Genomic DNA, 21,086 nt, shown 5'->3' on the forward strand with positions numbered 1-21,086 from the left:
AAATCACTAGGCCAAGGCTAATTTGATGGTCAATTCTGATCGTCGAAATCTGTCGTGAATGATGTCTAGCAATCGTTGGATTAAATTCATTTTTGTATATATAAACCATTGTGGTTGGGAGAATCTAATGTGTTCTCATCTTCATCCCCTTCAACTTCCCCTGGAAGTAGATCTACAACGAGAGAGGGATAGAGAGCGAACAAAAGGAAGGGCGAGTGAGCGAAATAGAGAGAGAGGTAGCGAGAAAGAAGGCAAGCGAGCAAGTGGGTCAGCAGTAATGAGCGGTGACGGGTAGGTCAACAGAAAGGCTGCTTTCCGTTTTCATTATATGAATGTATGTGTGTGTATATACATATATATGTGTGCGCGCGTGCGAATGAGAAGGAGGGCAAGTGAGCGAGAGAGAGAGATGGGCAATGAGAGAGAAGGTGAGCGAGCGAGCGGGTGAACGCCGATTGTGAACGGGGAGGCATTTTTCCGTTTTCATTATATGTATGTATGTGTACGTATATATATATATGTGTGTGTATCTGTGTGTAAATGTATATATGTTTGTGTATGCGGAGATGTATATATGTGTGTGTATATATATGTGTATGTGTTATTCTATTCTTGTATTTCTATTCACTTTTTGTTCTTTGCCGCATTATCTCCGACGTGAATGGGGGGTCGCGTATGGTTGGCGAGCAGTTAATTGAGGGAGAAAATGGCTGCAATAGTGAGGGTAAAAATGATTTTTCAAAAGTGAGTATTTTAAGTATATTAAAAAGTGGTCGTGGAGAGTAAAATGGTGACTGTGAATAGAATTTCCCAATACAAACGTATAGAAATAAAAAATGAAAAATCACGTACAAATTAATTTAAAAAACAAAAAGTTTTTAATTTTGTGGTTTCATTATTTTGGAGAAATGATTTAGTTAACCTAGTTATTATTTTGATTTTTCTGTACATGATTCAATATTTTTCAATATATTTTTACCATTGAATTCTATGAAAAATGACACATTTTTCATGAAAAATAATGCCTATCAAACACGAAATGCCAAAAAAATTATCAAAATCTATAAAAAAATATTATCAATCAAACACTAAGGGTGGAAAATGGAGTGAAATTTTAATTCTCACCCCACTCCTTAAGAATTTCAATTCCTTGATTTTAAGAAAAAGTTTTATTTTTTGAATTAAGATAGAATTCGAATTCAATGGGAAAACAAAAATTGTTTGATCAATTTTTTTAGAATTTGAATGAAAAATGAATTTCACCCTATTTTTTACCATTATCAAACGCACCCTAAAAGATGGAAAATATAACATCATTTTTCAAATATTCATTTTTTTCTAGAATTCAATTTTTTAAAATTTATTTTTTTTCACCCAAATTTCACCCATACAATCAAACTCACCCTTGGACCGAAAAAAAAAAAAAAAAAAAAAGTTTAGAGAATTTCCCCGCCACGGCTTGGAGTGGAGGTTAGCTTCCCTCGCATTTTGAAAAGTTTGAAACATTCAGACGTCATCAATCCGTGTGACTCCGGAGCACTCATCTCAGCCGTTGCTCTAAATTCATCAATGGCGACCGGACAGATCGGAGCCTTAACCCCTCGCTCTATATATATGCTACTAGCAACCTGATTACTGCCATATCTACAAGTTACTCGCTAGTTCAGTACTTAATCGAGTCTCCTAATCTAAGGTACCCTAACTTCGGCAAGTACTATCTGTTTAGTTTTGATGCAATTTCTTTCGTAATTGATTCTTACATCAAGCTGCTTCGGTTCGCCAATTTGTGTTTGTGTGCCTGCGTTTTTGTTTGATCTTTTAATTTGCTGTATCCTCCACCGGGAGTTGTTTCGTAGTCGAATTTTTCCTATTCATGTCGATTCCAACAGACAAAGGAGATCTGAATTCTTGTTCAAGCTTTTCGATGCGTTGTTAATCGTAATTCTTCTGATATTTATTTTGAATCTTCCTTGGCTTAACTGGGGCAAAATCAGTTTATCAGGTGCTTTGAATCAATTTCCGCGAATCTGTTGAATTCGCTAACCCGGGGGTTATGGTATTTTTCTCAGAAACCAAGCAGAGGCGAGAATGTCGGGGCGTGGAAAGGGAGGCAAGGGACTGGGAAAGGGAGGAGCGAAGCGACACCGGAAGGTGCTCCGGGACAACATTCAAGGAATCACAAAGCCGGCGATCAGGAGACTGGCAAGGAGGGGAGGAGTGAAGCGCATAAGCGGGCTGATCTACGAGGAGACTCGCGGAGTGCTCAAGATCTTCCTGGAGAACGTGATACGCGACGCCGTGACCTACACGGAGCACGCTCGCCGGAAGACCGTCACCGCCATGGACGTGGTGTATGCCCTGAAGAGGCAGGGGAGGACTCTTTACGGGTTTGGGGGCTAGGGTTTTTGTCGCAAAAAAAGTCTTGCTGTCAAGAAGTCGGGTTTGGATTTTGACTTCTCTTTGCGTAGTTAATGTAATGTCTGGGCTTTCTGCATTCCTTATTTATTGTAAGAAATTATAGCTTGGAATTTGAAATACTGAGTAAAGCAGTAATATTTGAAGGCTTTTGTTTTAATTTAATCTCTCGACAAAGGGTTTTTTTTAGGGCTCACTTGATTTTTTATGGTGTTATTTTGAACGCATTGCTCTCTCTCAGTCAAAGCTTTTGTAATTTTATTGGTCTTATTAATACCAAAAGAAAAGAGAAAAAGGGGGAAATATTATTATTAATGTAGATGTTATGTTTAAGCAGAAGCAGAAGCAGGAAATTGCAGTAAGGACGGAGTTATGGTTGTGGATACAGGGAGGGAGTGAAAAACAGTGTATGCAAAGAGAATTGCATTACATTACATTTTACATGTATAGTGTATCACTAATAATAATATTAATAGTAATAGTAATAATAATAGATCACAGACACAGGCATAGGCATAGCAGCCAATTTTATTTTATAAACTACTTTACTACTAACGAGATGTTGCCAACAGCGACTGAGACTGCTTCTCATTGCGAAACCCTCTGGCTTTTGAATCATCCGCAGACCAAACGAATATCCCATTCAGCTGTTGCTGGCTCTTCAGCTTGCTGCAAGCTTTGAAGAATCCATTCTCCGGCGACAACCCACCGCTTCCGTCGCTGATGAAACTGGCCAGCACCTTCCCGCCTTTGTAGTTGGTGCTCTGAGTCTTGAAGTAATCCAGGAACTGAGCCACGGTGGTGCCCTGGTCATAGGCGTAGAACTGGAAGTTGACGTAGTCTATGAGATGGCCGTAGCTCTTCCACAAAGCCAAGTAATGGCTCTGCACTTGGTCATCGTCGAACGGAGCTATGGAGGCGAAGGAGATGACCCCGTTCTGTTTGAGCCTTCCTATCAGCCTTCCTATGCACTCGGAGAAGGTGTTGGGATCGGATTGGAAGTGTTCGTAGTCGATGTCCACGCCGTCCAGATTGTACTCTTTGATGATGTTGGTGAGCGAAGAAACAGCATTGGAAACCCACGAATCGACCGAGGAAGGATTGAAGTAGGCATAGCCATTGCCGACGCTGTCTCCTCCTAAGCTGAGAGCCACTTTGACGTTAGAGTGTCGGGCTTTGATGGAGGAGACCTGAGATGGGCTGAGATTATCGGAGTCCCAGAAAATGTTGAATTGTCCATTGGTGGGAGAGGGGGAAGAAGAGGAGGTGGTGTAGTCGATGGCGAAGGCCAGGATGAAGTGGGCTTCCACGTTGGAGTTTACGGGGACGTCCGAGAATTTGACGTCGTTGAACTCTGCTCCTATGTACTCTCTGAAGAGGTTTGAATTGGCCGCTTGGATTGGGGCAAAGAAGAAGAGAAATTGAACCAGGAAGAACCTCATCATCAACAGCTTGTCAATCTCCATGTAGTAGTATTTGTGTATGGTTGGTTTATTAGGCCAAAGGCAAAGTTGCTTTCTTGTGTTGAAGCCTTAACGAGGAAAGCCATCCTTATAACATCTACTTATATACTATGCCTCTTTTGAACATGAGAGATGATATTAGGGCTGGCTGGCTGGCTTGCCGTGCCGTAATGGCAGCTATGATTTATTTTTTTATTTTTTTATTTTTTTTATTTTATTATGTTAAGAGAAGTTTTATTTTATTTTTCCATTTTAGAACCCAATTATGTTTGGACTTGGACATTTGTTTTGTTTTGTTAGATATTGAAAGAGATAATATTGAATTTAAAACTAATCTTTTTAATTCATTTTAGATTGTAGGTACGCCTCTTAAATGGTGAAGTGTTTTGGTTGATCATGTGTTTAAATAATTATAATTTAAGACTCACGTTTAACTTATATTGTTATTTTGAAAAATTAGAAAACCAAAAAAAAACACAAAAAATATAGTTTGATATGTCTAGTTGTGTTATATATGTTTTTAGAAAAATTTCACTCACTATCACTAAAGTTTAAGAGAATTGCACATGATAATTGTCGACATTCAGAATTGGTCAATTATGATTCATCAACCCGTACTAATAGAATGATCGCAAACACGAGAGGAAGAAAACGATAGCCCAATCAACATACAATACGTGAGAGTTTTTACGTGGTTAGATCAGAATGATATTTAGTCCATGACTGTTTTCTGATAATCTTGATAGAGTAATAGTATGCATTTTTTTCACTCATGTACAATGGTTTTTGACCCCCTATTTACACTGTGAGGTATTTACAATTCATATGAAGTTCAAAGTAGTGGGCCACATTGTGAAAGACAATGTGTTATTATTATCTTCATAAAATCGGGAGAAAAAGTTTCGCATCATCTGAGACTTGGTTTACTACGGATAAGACAAGTGGACATCATCTCCGATTATCCTACTTTATGATTCGTTTTGCAAGCTGATCGGGTCGGCCAGCGAGCTAGGGGCGTTGCTAGGAGCTCGCTTGCTATTGCAATCAAAACTCGTGTTTTAGTAATTATGCGACCTCGCTGAGATGTTTTCGACCTTAGGTCTATTGGATTTTGAGAGATTGGACTCAATCATTGGATTATTCTCAACCCAAAGCAGTTCAGTCAATAGTCCAAAACGATTCAAAAAATGCCCGTAACAATAAGATATTGGATTTTTTTTTAAAATATATATATTAATAAGTATCCTTATATGTTAACACTAGGTTGCATTTTGATCTTTACTATTAATGAACCTCCATCAAATATTTTAAAATGACTAAACTATCGTTTTATTTTGAATACCTTTCATCTCTGTGTCAGTTTTGACTTTTGCAAATTCACTGTGGAAAACAATTTCTTTTCTAAAAGTGAAGGCCATCATCAATCGATTTGAAAGTATGTTACAGTGTTGGGGATTCTGATTTCACCATTGGGGTTTTGCACGTCAATTTTTGAGGGTTTTCAATTTTCATGGGCTCTCTCTCTGTCTGTCTCTCCGACAAAACCACAATTTCAGTGATGCTAGACACTAAACATAGTTCTTCACCTTTTGTCTCTCCTGGTGATCCAATCGGCGATAGAGTTCAAAGTAGAACCCCATTGCCGATGAGTTCAATGGCCTTTTTTTTGTTTTAATTTTGTTATAATTTAAAATTAATAATAAATTAAAAACATATTTTTAAAAATATTATACATATTTCATCTCAGAAAAATATTATATATTTGGTTTACGTATAAAGATTTTGAAATGAATTTTATTGTAATTTAAAAAATATTTTTCTGTTATTCACTTATTCTTGTAATATTAAATTATAAATTTTCTATTTCAATCATATATTTTTGTTATTAGAAAATATACTTACAGTTACTTTAATAATTATAATTATAACCATAATTAATAATTTATTTATTTTTAATCATAAATAGAATTTATACATATTTTATATCTTTTTTAATTATATAAAATAAAAGTGTAACCAAATCAATCAAATTACTCACAGTTTTAATTTGAGTTGAGGGGACAAAATGAGGAGTCTAATTGGAGGGAAGTTCAATATTTTTAATTTTTTTGGTTTTTCAATTTGTTTAATTTGAGCATCTATTGGATTAAATTGGTTTGGTGTTAGAAAAAATTCGATCTCTTCAATTTAATTTAAGTAATTCGATCAATTCAGTTATATTCATATTTAACTAAAAATAATCCCCAATTAAATATAGATGTAATTGAATTAATCGAATTACTCAAATTGAATATACTAATTTTTTTTAAAAAAAAACTAAACCAATTTGATCGAATAGATAGTTAAATCAAATGGATTGAAAAATTAAAAAAAATAAAAATATTAAACAGTTTATGTTATATAACACTAATGTTGCACAAACAGTAACAAACTTAAAATCCCCACTTCAATTATACCTCTCATTTCACCCCCTCAATTAAATCACGTCACGTCTCTCTGAATAATTTAATCGATTTAGTTATCTTATTTGACAAATATGATTAAAAAAGATATAATATATATATAAATTCTATTATAATTAAAAAATTAAATAAATTATAATTATTAAAATGGCTATAACTTTAACTGAACAGATTAAAATTAATAATTTATTTAAATAATAATATATAATAATATTTAAAAATATATATAATTATATCCACGCATGCATATGGGGATAATAGTGGGGGGGTGGGGGGGGGAAGATTTGGTGACGGCGGGGAGGGAGGCCCGCAGGCAACAAATGGTAACGGGCACAACGTATCAATCATCTTGAAGTGTAATAGTAAGGGTGATCTTTGTAATTTTCAAAATGTAAGAGATAATTTTACAACTTGGTCAATGTAATATACTTTCTTTATGTAATAAATAATTTATTTTTTATTAATCTATATAATATAATTTTATTTTATATAAATTGTAATTTTGCCTAGTTCAAGTTAAGAGAAAAATTTAAATACAAAAAAATATATATTATATAACACTCAATATCATTAATGCATTGTAAATTTATTTTCGTACGTGAATACTGCACATGTCAGGTGGTTCAACCAAAGGCAGGAAGAGCACTGACGACTGGTCGACCATTAATTGTGGCACGCATGGCATGCTGTCTCTTCCATTTGTCATTTTTTCAAGAAACAAAAATATTTGGTACAATTTTGAAAATGAAAACAAAATCAACGAGAGCACACACACGACGACAAGTGCCTCCATGTGCGTCGTTAATGTGCTCCGAGAGACAGACAGAGAGACCATTTATACAATGTTTTCAAAAATGCTTCATTCGCTTCCTTACACTTCGTGAAATGCATAAAGCCCCGAAGAAGTAACATTGATTCCGGATCTGCCAATTTCTTAGGGAAGATCCATCAGTGGAATAAAAAAAAAGAAAGAACGAAAAAAATAAAAAAACCTGCTACACCTCTGCCAGTTCTACCGTCAAAGCACAATACAAATATGTTTTCCAGTCCAATTTAATTAATCTTCAAGGTCCAAACTAATAAGCCTGGCTGGCTGTTTCAGGAAAGAGGGATTAAAGGGAGTACCTTAATGAAGGCAGGCAGGCAAGCATTTGAATTTATAATGGGCTCGCCCCCATTACATGTCTCCTTTAATTTAATGTTTTTGATCCTCACTCTGCCTTGTGCTTAGCGGGTTTCCGTGCTCCTGATGTTCTAAATCCACTGGTACATCTGCCCACAAACTTGAGAATCTCATCAATTATAATCACTGGGAATGCAACAGCTATCACCAAAAGCCATTCATTCAGGCTAAGCGGCACGATGCCAAAAACTTGAGCAAGGAATGGCACATAGAGGATCAAGAAATGGAGACCAAACGAAACTGACATTGCCACAAGTAGGTAAGGGTTAACCCATGGGGGCATTGTCAGGAGGCTACCGTCTTCGGACAGGGCATTCAGGGAATTGAACATCTCAATGGCGACCAAGACGGAAAGGGAGAGAGTCATCGCTTTTATTTTGCCCGTCTGGAAGTAGTCACAGGGATCCATATCAAACTTGAACACTTGAGACCCCGCTGTGAAAGGTGTAACCGCAAAACCCTCCCAGGAGTGGCACTGACCCCAGTTGGCAAGTTGGGAATAGCTCACAAGACTATGACCATCTCCACTCAAGTCGATACCCAAGAAAGAATCGTGTGTGTACCATATGATAAATATTCCTACAGTCGCAATCCCAACGTAAAATCCAATTACCTGCATGGAAATCAAGGGTTAGCACAACAAACTGAATTTAGGTGTCCTAGAGAACTGGATCTCGAAGAAGAAAGCAGCTAAAGCCATAATAATACCAGATAGCGGAACAAAATCCAAGCACTAATCAACGAGTCATCACTCCTTCGAGGGGGCTTCTTCATAACATCCTTCTCCGGTGGATTAAATCCCAAAGCTGTGGCTGGGGGTCCATCCGTAACTAGGTTGACCCACAGAAGCTGAACAGGAATCAAACCCTCTGGAATACCCAGAGCAGCTGTCAAAAATATGGATGCTACCTCACCAATATTTGAGGAGATCATGTACCTGTGATGATGAAATAAACATCAGGATCATTGTCAAATTCTTATTATTGTCATCTTATCCCCAGTGAAACATTTTCTGTGGTGTGAGGGAAAAGACAAGGGTATTAGCTACCGCCCTCAATAATCATCTAAATTCACATATATAATGGATTCAATTCTCAATTAGCAAATTATATTTTATTTATTGGCAATAATAGGTTATTTTCAGAAGGCATCCAGACTGTATGTATTAACCTTTGCCCTATTATCGCTCCAATATAATTCTGAGAACCAAATCTTAGAAAAGGAGAAAAAGGAACAATAAAAAGGGCTAAATAGAAAACTTCTTTCTGCTTAAGCAAAGTTTGAAAAACATGGTCAAGTGCACCCTACTTAGGCTATGCTTGGGGAGAGATTTAGTAATGAAATAAAAATGAGAGGAATGGGAAACACTTCCTCGTTTGGGAGAGAAGGGTAAAGTAATGGGAAATACTTCCTACTGATTTGGGAGAGCCATGAAAATGGATGAAATGGAACATTATTAAACAACTGTCATTTATACCTTTACAAAATTTGCTCACTAAATTATAAAAGGATGAGATACATGAAAGTGGTGGGGTAGGTTTGTCCTTGCTTATAACACCATTTCCACTCATTCCTTTTCCATCCACATTCCATTCTCCCCCAATTTGGGGGAGGCCAAAAATGTTGACTTGAAGAATGTTGGATGGAAGGGTTCCCATCCAATTCCTTTCCATTCCACTACACACAACCCCTCTCCCAAACAACTAAACCGCATTCCATATTTTACCATTCCATTACATTAGTAAATCTCTCACAAACAACATGGCCTTCGGAAGAAAAGGGAAACAGGCAAAGACCACCTCATCAGTAAAGCACAGAATTACTTCACAAAGCATATCCACATTTGCCAAAAAGAATAAGCAATATATAAAAGAGAATACATGGGGGAGAAACAAATACATAGTGAAAGATTATTGGCAATGTAATGATTCATATCATGCAAGAGAAAATGTGCAACAAAAGAATATCAAAATGAAAATTTCTTAAAACCATCAAGCCAATAACAAAAGGAATCCAGTAAAAGTTGAAAGCTAAGAATATTGATAGAGAATGCACCTGATAAAAGCCTTCATATTGTTATAAATAGATCTGCCTTCACCTACAGCAGCAACAATTGTATTGAAGTTGTCATCTGCTAAAACCATGTCAGAAGCTTCTTTTGCAACCTAGAAAAGGGCATAAAGGGGATAAGTAATAAAAAAAAGGGGAAAACATAGTGATGTTGTAACAGCACCAATTTCAGAATGAGGCAAGATATTTGGAATTGCTCGGTCTGTGGAATGTAAGACCATTACTCTTCAACTTGAAGGCCTTAAATGGAGATGAGACAGAAAGACAAAAAAGATTATGGTAGTAGAGAACTAAAAGATAGATTAATAACTGCACTTAAACCAGGATTTTTCATGCAGATGATTAAGATAGATTTATCTGACATAATTTATTTGAGAATACCTAAACCAGGATTTGTGCACGTGCATAGAGCCCCTGACATACTCTTGCAACCATGGTATAGAAGAAGCAAATGATAACTTCACATGATCCTCATGCAAGAAACAATGTATTTCCGGAAGTTTTTTGAGGATTAAAAAGGCCAAATAGCAAAATAAAGTTTAAAAAAATTGTTTACCATTAAAGATACACAAAATAATCTAATGCAATAAAACATTTATTTTGTTAGTTAAACATACTCATATTTTTGCATTAAAATGCAGTTCACTAAAACAATGGGGAAAGGAAGAGAAATACCTCAGTTCCAGCAATGCCCATTGCAATTCCAATATCAGCCAATTTCAAAGCTGGTGCATCATTCACCCCATCCCCAGTCATTGCAACAACTTCACCATCATCTTTAAGTAATCGCACTATTTCCTGTTTATGCCTTGGCTCAGCCCTAGAAAAGAGCAGTCCTTCAGTTTGCCTTAAATGACTTTGGGGGTCACGAAGCTCCATAAACTCCTTCCCTGTTAAGCTTCTAGAACTAATGTCCTCATCTGGTCTAAAAACCCCTATATCACGACATATCGCTTCTGCAGTATTCTTGTTATCTCCTGTAATAACCATTACTCGAATTCCAGCTGCTCTGCAATCCTCAATGGCTTGTCGGACCTCTTTTCGAGGAGGATCCTACAATATAAATAAATTAAGGCACTTAGAATTTTCTTCATGCTTAACAAAAATAATAACAGAGTAACAAAAATAAAAATGTCTTCGATGAAATGGAAGCAAGATTGCCAACTCACTCTTAGCCCAGCCAAGCCAACAAAAATGAGTTTACTCTCAATCGAAAAATAGTTAGATGGATTAAGTAAAAGCTCATGCGCTGGATGGTCTTCATCACCATTATATGTAGCAAACTCATGGAGGTCTTCCTTATAGGCAAAGCCCAAACAACGCAATGCACTTGAGGACATTTCATCCATGCTTTGTAAAATAGAATCCCTAGAAGTCTGATCCAGTTCTACAATAGAACCATCAAGTAATTGAACAAAGGAGCTTCGTTCCAACACATTTTCTACTGCACCCTGAGACAATGAAGCACCCAGTACGTGAGTCCAGAATGCATCTATAGAACATCCTTGGAGCAGAATAAAAAGAATATAGAAAATAAAACTTCCATTGACTATACCTCCACAGATGGAATTAAGAACAAAGACATTTGAGAAACAAAGTGAGAGAAATAGAAATGAAACACATTGAGGTCTAATTTCCAAATTTATTATACACAACTGAACCATTGAAAGTAAAATAATGACTAATAACAACTGAAACATTGAAAGTAAAGGGAAGCGAGAGAGATCAGACAAAAGTAACCACACTGGATGGAACATCATAAATTCAGCACACATCAAAACTGCGCATATAGCATAAAGGCTGAAACTAGAAACCAACTGAAAGACCTTCCAATGAATGATACAGAAGCACCCTAGTATAATTAACAATACCATCATGACCTAACATTAAAATTTCCAACCCCCAAAAAATGATCAGATCAATGATAGACACTTTATCTCCTGTGACCAATTTTATTTGACCTATGCCATCAATAAGCTCATTTCAGCCTGATTCTTGGTGTTTCTTGCTGAACTTCAACCAGTAATGAAAGAAAAAGAAAGATAGTCATATGGCTCTTTATTTTTCTGGGTGGGTCAATTCAGAGGTAAACTTTTTACAAAAACTATTTAGCTCAAGCTTCCCACCTAGTAGATTAAGGCTTGTGATAGTAGTTGTATTTAACTCAAGCTTGTGGAAAACATTTTTATGAAAGTCATAGAAGTCTTTGGCATAGAGCTTGCTGTCCCTGTAGCCATATCTCAGGTGTATCCAAGTAACAGACTCTTTTTTTTTTTTCCCTTTAATATCCTTACACTTATTTCCCTTTTTAATATATTTCAAAAGTGAAACTGTTCTTAATCAACAGACAATTTTGGTTGTAAGGTCATAACACCAATTTCCACTTAGAAATTATAATGCATACATCAGGGTATACAGTAGATATTGCTGAGATAAGTAAGAACCACATAACCTAACTCATTTTAGGGAATAATCACTTGCTAACATAATTATTTCTAATGTAAGTGTTAGAATGTTGTCTCAAGTAGATCCAGATTTTTAAAGCAGTCATACGAGTCGGTTTTATGGGTTTAGTCAGGCGGTTTCTCAGCTTTGTAATTAGTTTTATGTTTGAGGGTAAAATCGGGAATGTCTAATCCTATTTTAAGCCTTAGAGATTATCTCCTATTATTCTATAAATAGGGCAGGGGTCTAGGCTTATGTCAGGTTGCTCATTTTCTCACAAGTAAGTTCAAGAGTAAAGGCTGTGTGTTCAAGAAATAGTCTTTGTAATCTTGGAGAGACTTGTAATCGTGACGCGAGATTGTACTGCTTACATTCTGTATTAAAGAGGCTGCTATCAGGAGGCTTTAAGAGGCTGGATGTAGGGTTGTCCTAAGGGCAATCCGAACCAGGATAATCTGCTGTGTTCTTCTTGTGGTTTGATTTTATTTTCTGTCATTTACATTCTGTTTTCATTGTCATTCATTTTGTTTTCTGTTATCATTGAAATCCGAGTGTGTGCGCAAGGGTGAGGTTGAGAATTTCGTCCAAGAAATCTAACTCTAAGTGCTCCTAAGTTAACAACTTGGTATCAGAGCCAGTATTTAGGATCAAGAAAGCTCAAGATTCTCATTGTTTAAAGTTTCTGTCATAGGAATAGTGTCAAGAATGTCGGCCACTAGATATGACATTGAAAAGTTTGATGGACAGAACGATTTTAGCCTCTGGAAAATGAAAATGAGAGCTTTACTAGGGAACTTAGGATTGGAAGAAGCCTTAGACGGTGAATCAAAAATGCCTAAGTCATTCTCAGATGAACAGAAAAAGGAGATTGTCAAGAAAACCTATAATACCTTGATATTGAGTCTAGGGGATAAGGTGTTGCGAGAAGTATCAAAGATGAAAAACGCAGCTGAGATTTGGCTTAAGTTAGAAAGCCTTTATATGACCAAGACCCTATCAAGTCGATTGTATTTAAAGGCTAAGTTCTTTACTTTTAAAATGAATGAAGGACAGAAGCTTCAAGATCATATTGACAGTTTTAATAAGCTGTGCCTAGATCTGGAAAATATAGAAGTAAAATATGATGATGAGGACAAGGCATTAGTCTTGTTGCACTCTCTTCCAAAATCATATGAGACCTTTGTAGATATATTAAAGCATGGCAGGGACACCCTAACCCTAGGTGATGTAATAGGGGCATTAAATTCAAAGGAATTGCAACATAGGGTAGATGGGAAGAGCACAGCTGGGGATGTTTTAACAGTCAGATCTAGATCCGATAAAAAGGATTCTAAGCAAAAGGGAAGATCTAGGTCTAAATCCAAGAATGGTAGGAAAACTATAAAGTGTTATAACTGCCATGAGGAGGGGCATAATATTAAGAGAAATTGTCCTAAGAAAAAGAAGAATTTTCTAGATAAACCTAAGACTGAAAATTCCTCATCTATTTGTGAATATGACTATGATAGTGTTGATGCACTTGTAATCTCTGGAAATACAGAAAAATCTGTATGGGTATTAGATTCCGGGTACTCTTTCCACATGTCACCCCATAAGCAATGGTTCTTGAATTTTAAAGAAATAGAAGGAGGTAAGGTGTTGTTAGGAAATAATCATGAATGTAGGATTAAAGGTATAGGAGATATAAAGATCAAACTGCATGATGATTCTGTCAAAACATTAAATTCTGTAAGATATGTTCCAGAACTGAAAAGAAACCTAATTTCTCTTGGAGAGTTAGATAGAAATGGCTACTCCTATAGAGGAGATGGTGGAGTCCTAAGGGTATCTAGAGGCTCTCTAATATGTATGAGAGCAGTCCTAAATAATGGCATTTATGTTCTGCAAGCCTCCACAGTATGTGGAGAAGTTTCTGCCACTGAATTAAAAGCCTGTGATAAGACAAGGCTTTGGCATTATAGGATAGCCCACATTAGCGAGCAAGGCCTTAAGGAACTATCTAAGCAAGGGATACTAGGGAAACTTACAGATTTAGATAAATGTAAGTCATGCATATTTGGGAAATCAACCAAGGTAAAATTCTCCAAAACTGCCATACATTCATCTAAAGCACCTTTAGATTATATTCATTCTGATTTGTGGGGTCCTGCCCAAACATTAACTCATGGTGGAGCTAGATATTTTCTATCAATAATAGATGATTTTTCTAGGATGATTTGGGTGTATGTTCTTAAGACAAAAGACCACACTTTTTGAAGCCTTTAAAAGCTGGAAAACCATGATAGAAAACCAAAAAGGTAGCAAAATTAAAATCATTAGGACTGATAATGGTTTGGAATTTTGTAACAAAGAATTCTCTCATCTATGTAAAGAAAATGGGATCCTAAGACATTTGACAGCCCCTGGAGATCCAAAGCAAAATGGTCTTGCCGAGAGGATGAATAGGACCTTGCTAGAAAGGGTTAGATGCATGATTTTTCATGCTATGTTACCCAAATTTTTTGGGGGAGAAGCTGTAAATACAGCAGCCTATATAATAAACCTATCCCCCTCAGCTGCTATAGGTTTTAAGACTCCATATGAAATGTGGACAGGACATAAACCTAGTGTAGATCACTTAAGAGTGTTTGGATGTTTAGCATATGTCCATGTTAAGCAAGGGAAGCTTGAACCAAGGGCTAAAAGATGTATATTCATAGGGTATCCTTCTGGTGTAAAAGGGTACAAATTGTGGAGTCTAGAATCAGGAATTCCTAATACAATAGTATCTAGGGATGTAACTTTTGATGAAAATTCCACTATAAAAGACATAAACTTAGATATATCAAAGGGAAATGAAGGGAAATCTAAAGCTGTGGAAGTTAAACAGCAGTTAGAAACTTCAGAAAATGTCTTAGATAACCCGATGAATTTAAATCCAGAAGAAGAGATGCCAGGGGACTCTCCAGACAGTTCTCTAGGACAGGATTCAGACTATAGTAGAGAGACTGAAGAGCCATCTAGTATAGAAAGTGAGTTAGACCATGAGAGGTATAATGTTGCAAGAGATAGGCAAAGAAGAACTGTAAGGCCTCCAGTTAGGTATGGATATTCGGATCTGGTTTCCTATGCACTTTCAAGTGCAATGGAAGAAGCTGGTGATGAGCCTCTCACTTTTGAAGAGGCCATGCACTCAAAAGACACCAAGAAATGGCAAGCTGCCATGAGATCTGAGATGGAGTCCCTTATAAAAAATGAAACTTGGACTTTAGTAGATAAACCCTTAGGGAAAAGGGTAGTTGGCTGTAAGTGGCTATACAAGATTAAGGAAGGTGCTAGGAAAGAAGATAAGCCTAGGTATAAGGCTAGGTTAGTGGCTAGGGGCTTTACTCAAGTGCCCGGTATAGACTTTAATGAAGTATTCTCACCAGTTGTAAGGCATACTTCAATAAGGATCTTATTAGCCATAACAGCACACTTAGACTTAATGCTTGATCAAATGGATGTCACAACAGCATTTCTTCATGGAGAGTTGGAAGAAAATATTCTTATGGAGCAGCCAAAGGGATTTGAGATTAGAGGGAATAGAGAGCAAGTGTGTTTGCTTAGGAAGTCTCTCTATGGATTAAAGCAATCCCCTAGGCAATGGTATAAGAAATTTGACACTTTTATGATTGTCCAAGGTTTCAAAAGGAGTGCATATGATAGCTGTGTATATTTCAAACATATGTCTAATGACATATCTATATATCTTCTCCTATATGTAAATGATATGCTGATTGCAAGTCAATCAGCCATAGAAATCCAAAATTTAAAGCTGAGATTAAGGTCAGCCTTTGAAATGAAAGAATTAGGAGAAGCTAGGAAGATATTAGGCATAGAAATTAAGAGAAATAGACAGCAGCGTCAGCTGAGTTTATCCCAAAAGTCATACCTTAGTAAGCTGATTAGAAAGTTTAATATGCTGGATGCAAAAGAGGTTTCTATCCCCTTTGCACAACACTTTAAACTTTCGCATGAGCAGTCTCCAAACAACGAGTCAAGCATGAAAGAAATGAGTAAGATTCCTTACTCAAATGTAGTGGGCAGTTTAATGTACAGCATGGTCTGTACAAGACCTGATTTGGCTCACTCTATGAGTGTATCTAGTAGATTTATGGCCAAACCAGGGAGAGCTCATTGGGATGCTGTAAAATGGACTGTGAGATATGTAAAAGGAACATTAGATATGTCATTGGTTTATGGTGGAGCAAAGCTAGGAGAAGAACCTTGCATTTTAGGTTTTTCGGATGCTGATTATGCAGCCAATCTAGATAAAAGGAGATCATCAACTGGATATGTTTTCCAGCTATGGAATTCTACCATAAGCTGGAAGACCAACCTGCAGCCTGTGGTGGCTTTATCCACCACTGAGGCAGAATATATTGCTGTCACTGAAGCAATAAAGGAAGGTCTTTGGTTAAAAGGAAATGTGGGTGAACTCCTAGGAAGAAATGTCAAGGTAGAGTTAAGGTGTGATAGCCAAAGCGCAATCCATTTGGCTAAGAATCAATCCCATCATGAAAGAACCAAACATATTGATGTTAGGTATCATTTTATTAGGGAGATCCTTGAGAAAGGAGAGGTAAACCTAGTTAAAGTTGCAGGAGAACATAATGCGGCTGATATGTTTACAAAACCAATTCCTTTGACCAAATTACAACATTGTTTGAATATTCTTAATGTTTGTTTGTGTTGGTGATCAGGTATATATTGTGTTAAAGCCAGGAAGGAGAGCAGGATAAAGCTTTGATGATTGAAGAATGGAGTGGATCTTACTCAAGACAATGGTGGAGATTTGTTAGAATGTTGTCTCAAGTAGATCCAGATTTTTAAAGCAGTCATATGAGTCGGTTTTATGGGTTTAGTCAGGCGGTTTCTCAGCTTTGTAATTAGTTTTATGTTTGAGGGTAAAATCGGGAATGTCTAATCCTATTTTAAGCCTTAGAGATTATCTCCTATTATTCTATAAATAGGGCAGGGGTCTAGGCTTATGTCAGGTTGCTCATTTTCTCATGAGTAAGTTCAAGAGTAAAGGCTGTGTGTTCAAGAAATAGTCTTTGTAATCTTGGAGAGACTTGTAATCGTGACGCGAGATTGTACTGCTTACATTCTGTATTAAAGAGGCTGCTATCAGGAGGCTTTAAGAGGCTGGATGTAGGGTTGTCCTAAGGGCAATCCGAACCAGGATAATCTGCTGTGTTCTTCTTGTGGTTTGATTTTATTTTCTGTCATTTACATTCTGTTTTCATTGTCATTCATTTTGTTTTCTGTTATCATTGAAATCCGAGTGTGTGCGCAAGGGTGAGGTTGAGAATTCCGTCCAAGAAATCTAACTCTAAGTGCTCCTAAGTTAATAGTAAGATTCTGTATCTTCCCTTGTAGGAATGATAAGAAGTACCACTAATCACATACACATGTTATAGTTGCAAAGATAAAAAGTAGAAATAAGAAAAGCCAAAACAGAAATAGAGCTGAACAAATGTCACCACATTTTACAGTTTTGCTAATAAGAAAAATTTACACCTTTGTGTCACACCCTCAAGTTGAGGGTTGGGCAATCTGGGAATTTAGGTAGAATTCAAGAAGAAAGAATAGAAGTTGAGGAAGGGACAGACAGAATGAGAGAGAGAAAGAGTGAAAAAGCAAGAAAGAACAGAGAAAAATTTGAGAGGGGGAAAGAATTGAAGAGATTCTGTTATTATTCCAAAAACTGATCCCAACTTCTTACAAAAGCCTTCTTAAAGACTTATCTTTTCTGTTGAGAGGTAACTGTCAACTGAAGGATTTATAACTGTCTACAACCACTCAACCATGCCTATAACCGCATACAACTACTCAACCTCCTGTTTGTTACAATTAGTTTTAAGCTTTCCCCCCAAAGGTCTAATCTACCCCTGGGGTCGTAACACTTTGAAACAAAATTCTTATCAGAAAACTGATTTCTCATGCTCAACAATATATTGAAAACGGTGTACAACTCCATTTGGCTGAATATAATGAAAAGACTGTGTATTTTACCTTTACAAGCAATGATTTTTTCCCAGACGTGGAACTTACAATAACTCCCATAGATTTCCTATCACGGTCAAACTCAAGAGTGGCAATCCGTCTTTCAAGCTTATTCCATGTTTGGCAACAACCTTAAATGTACAAAATTAAGAGAAAGACACATCAGCAGTCAAGTAGAGATGGATATTGAACAATAAAATCATAGGTTATTCTTGTAACTTACGGAGGACATTGCTGCTATCTGAATATGCACCAGAATCCAATCCATTAGGAAGTCCCATTTTCTCCACCATCACCTGCAAAAATAAACAATTTGGATAACACAATTCATCAGCTTAATATTCATTGCTAGCTACATTCATATCCAGCAAATGCACAACATATCTCACTGAAGAAAGAAGGTTGAGTCAATAACTCTTTGCTTGCAATTTATGTAACGTGACCTTATACTACTTCTGGAAGTGCATAGGTTAACAATCCTAAAAAGGCATGAACAATTGCTACCCTCATCAAACCCTGATTTAGAAAATCTAATGTTTGAATGTGGATAAACCCAGTGTTGATGTTTCACCTCTTAGAGGTTCAACAGTTCACTTCTAAGTTTCATCTTCACCACCCCCCACCCAAAAAAAAATAAAAAAGTCAGCTAAAGAAGAGATTGCAACTCTGCTGCAGCAGGAACGGACTCAAATCCAAGCAGGAACAGAAGGAAAAATATCTCACCTTCAATGCTGCCTCAGTCGGCATTCCGCTAGCGACGTAATGATTCCCAGACTGTTCAATGCCTGCATCATTGCACACAGCAGCAATCTTTGCAATCATCTGAAGATTTGCATCCATGCAACTCATGGGCCAGTCCTGAATTTTCCCGTCATGAAAATTATACGTGGTCCCTTCAACATTGAAAGTTCGGACAGTATTTGCCCTGGAACCCATTGCCACAAGCTTCACAGCTGCCATCTGATTAGTAGTCAAAGTACCTGTTTTATCAGAACAGATCACGGTTGTACAGCCAAGAGTCTCCACGCTGGGCAATTTCCGAACAAGAGCATTTTTCTGAGCCATCTTCCGAGTGCCAAGAGCCAAACATGTTGTGATAACAGCAGGTAAACCTTCAGGAATGGCAGCCACAGCCAATGCCACTGCAATCTCAAAGTAATATGTGCATTTCTCGAAAGAGAACTTAAAGTTCTTGGGCCATCCATCAACATAATCCCACGTGAGAAAGTATTTCACATTAATAAGCCATACCAATGCACAAATAACCCCGATAATAGCTGTGAGAGCCTCCCCAAATTCATTCAACTTCTTCTTTAAGGGTGTATCTTCTTCACTCTGTGAAGCCTCATGAATCTGAGAATGAACCTTACCAATCTCCGTATCCATCCCCGTCTGAGTAACCAAGCAAATACAGTTCCCATTCACTACTGTTGTCCCAGAAAAAACAATGCATTTCTTCCCCAGAATATCAGAATCTTCAGGAACAACTTTAGTTGTCTTATTAACTGCTTCACTCTCTCCAGTCAGTGATCCTTGCTCTACTCGAACTGTGGAGCTAATCAAAGATAAAACCCTCATGTCAGCGGGGACCTTGTCCCCAACCCGAAGCTCAACAATATCCCCAGGAACAAGTTCTTTAGCTGGCAAACTATAAACCTTTGTGCCATCACGCGTCACAGTTGCTTGCTCAGACTGAATTTCTTTTAGAGCCTCTAATGCTTTCTCCGCGTTGTTCTCTTGCCAAACCCCAACAATTGCATTCACAATCAAGATCAGAAAAATTACCAGAGGCTCCACAAAAGCAGTGATCTCCATCTCACCGCCTTCCTCCCCATCATACCAAGCCAACACAAACGATATCACCGCAGCAACAAGTAAAATCCTAACTAGAGTATCATTAAACTGATCCAAAATCAATCTAAAAATGGACGGTCCCTCGTGCTTCTCCAACTCATTCCATCCATAGATCTGCCGCCTCTTCTCCACCTCGCCGGCCGACAACCCGTACTCCCGCTTCACCCCATACTTCTCTTCGCATTCCCGCACGTCCTTCGCCCAAGCGGCGAAAACCTCTCGGCTCGATGACGATTCACTCCCAAAATTCTCTCTCCTCCCATAGTCCTCCCCTCCTTTCCCCATTTAACCACAAAACCTCAACGCCGAAACAACCGATCTAAACAATTCCACCTGAAAATTCGAACAACTTCAACACATAAATCTAGTGATCTAATTACGTAAAACAATCACGAACTCAAAAACCCTAACCCTGGCAACAAATCTCGACCGATGCACAAACAAGCATACAAATCAATCCATAAAAAATCTTACAAAACTAGATAAAAATTACCAGAGTTATTACTGCAAGGGAGCGACAGAGAGAGTGTAGTGGGAATCTGCTTTCGCTGTCTCTGTCTCTCTCTCTCTTCAATAAAAACTGTAGAGTGAGAATCCGGAAACAGATCTGTGGTCTCTCCTTTATAGAAAAACCCCAATCGGATCGCTTCGATCGCTGGCCTCAGCTATGCCCCCAAGTTTCCAGGCACTTTCCCCCGCTGCCTCTTTTGCTTTTTCTCGAGAAACCATCAACCTCTCTCTCTCTCTCTCTCGAGCACTGCCTTTAGGGAGCCATCGCCCTCCACATAATGGACTCCCAATAGGACCTCGCCACGTAGGAAAAAGTGACTGGTCGTTGCTCTCGGCGGACGTGGCGATATCCTATTGCTCAAGTTTTGGCTTAAGATAATCGGGGCTCCGCACCCGATTTGGCTACGATTAAGTAATTGTGATTAGCTGATCACAATGAGAAGTTTCGAGGGGCTTACGTCCGAGTTTGCAATAGACAACAGCGACACCTAATCAAAAATTTAAATATGTATTAAAGGGCGTGAACTCATATGGAATTTTTTGTATATAATTAATCTATATAAAATATTATGCTTATTCATGAAGTGAAGCAGTGCAAATTTCTACAGTTGACAAAAAATTAAAAAATAATAATAATAATAATAATGGTAATAG

General features: G+C 37.4%; 3 protein-coding genes across 5 annotated transcripts; 1 reads left to right on the forward strand and 2 right to left on the reverse strand.

Annotated features, from left to right (window-relative positions):
• The first annotated feature begins 1,545 nt into the window (after nucleotides 1–1,545).
• LOC127796257 (histone H4) lies at nucleotides 1,546–2,575 on the forward strand. Its single transcript, XM_052328310.1, has 2 exons — nucleotides 1,546–1,693; nucleotides 2,070–2,575. Exon 2 carries the CDS (start codon nucleotides 2,089–2,091, stop codon nucleotides 2,398–2,400), a length of 312 nt encoding a protein of 103 aa, XP_052184270.1. The 5' UTR covers nucleotides 1,546–1,693; nucleotides 2,070–2,088; the 3' UTR covers nucleotides 2,401–2,575.
• Nucleotides 2,576–2,910: 335 nt separating this feature from the next.
• LOC127796256 (chitinase 2-like) lies at nucleotides 2,911–3,928 on the reverse strand. Its single transcript, XM_052328309.1, has one exon. The coding sequence runs from the start codon at nucleotides 3,879–3,881 to the stop codon at nucleotides 2,967–2,969; it is 915 nt and encodes a 304-aa protein (XP_052184269.1). The 5' UTR covers nucleotides 3,882–3,928; the 3' UTR covers nucleotides 2,911–2,966.
• A 3,075-nt stretch (nucleotides 3,929–7,003) lies between these two features.
• On the reverse strand, nucleotides 7,004–20,674 carry LOC127797263 (calcium-transporting ATPase 4, endoplasmic reticulum-type-like). 3 transcript variants are annotated; one of them, XR_008022165.1, is made up of 10 exons: nucleotides 20,416–20,674; nucleotides 18,792–20,255; nucleotides 18,292–18,364; nucleotides 18,078–18,199; nucleotides 10,763–11,044; nucleotides 10,269–10,646; nucleotides 9,579–9,688; nucleotides 8,232–8,460; nucleotides 7,466–8,136; nucleotides 7,004–7,263 (listed from the first exon to the last, which is right to left on the reverse strand). XR_008022165.1 is itself a non-coding variant. In XM_052329999.1 (9 exons), exons 2-9 carry the CDS (start codon nucleotides 20,205–20,207, stop codon nucleotides 7,552–7,554), a joined length of 3,195 nt encoding a protein of 1,064 aa, XP_052185959.1. In that variant the 5' UTR covers nucleotides 20,208–20,255; nucleotides 20,416–20,674; the 3' UTR covers nucleotides 7,004–7,551. The 3 variants fall into 3 exon arrangements, 1 of the variants encoding a protein (XP_052185959.1); XR_008022166.1 differs by having other exon boundaries at nucleotides 7,004–7,273; XM_052329999.1 differs by having other exon boundaries at nucleotides 7,004–8,136.
• Between the last annotated feature and the right edge of the window lie 412 nt (nucleotides 20,675–21,086).

Source organism: Diospyros lotus, chromosome 3 (genome assembly GCF_014633365.1).
Source record: "Diospyros lotus cultivar Yz01 chromosome 3, ASM1463336v1, whole genome shotgun sequence".
Classification (NCBI taxonomy): Eukaryota; Viridiplantae; Streptophyta; class Magnoliopsida; order Ericales; family Ebenaceae; genus Diospyros; species Diospyros lotus.

Excerpts from the sequence above, each read along its gene's own strand:
- LOC127796257 (XM_052328310.1), top strand. The coding sequence starts at position 2,089 with ATGTCGGGGCGTGGAAAGGGAGGCAAGGGACTGGGAAAGGGAGGAGCG.
- LOC127797263 (XM_052329999.1), bottom strand. The coding sequence starts at position 20,207 with ATGGGGAAAGGAGGGGAGGACTATGGGAGGAGAGAGAATTTTGGGAGT. Across the intron at positions 18,365-18,791 it reads CGACTGAGGCAGCATTGAAG|GTGATGGTGGAGAAAATGGG; the intron begins GTGAGATATTTT and ends TTATTTTTGCAG. Across the intron at positions 9,689-10,268 it reads TGGGCATTGCTGGAACTGAG|GTTGCAAAAGAAGCTTCTGA; the intron begins GTATTTCTCTTC and ends GCCCTTTTCTAG.
- LOC127796256 (XM_052328309.1), bottom strand. The coding sequence starts at position 3,881 with ATGGAGATTGACAAGCTGTTGATGATGAGGTTCTTCCTGGTTCAATTT.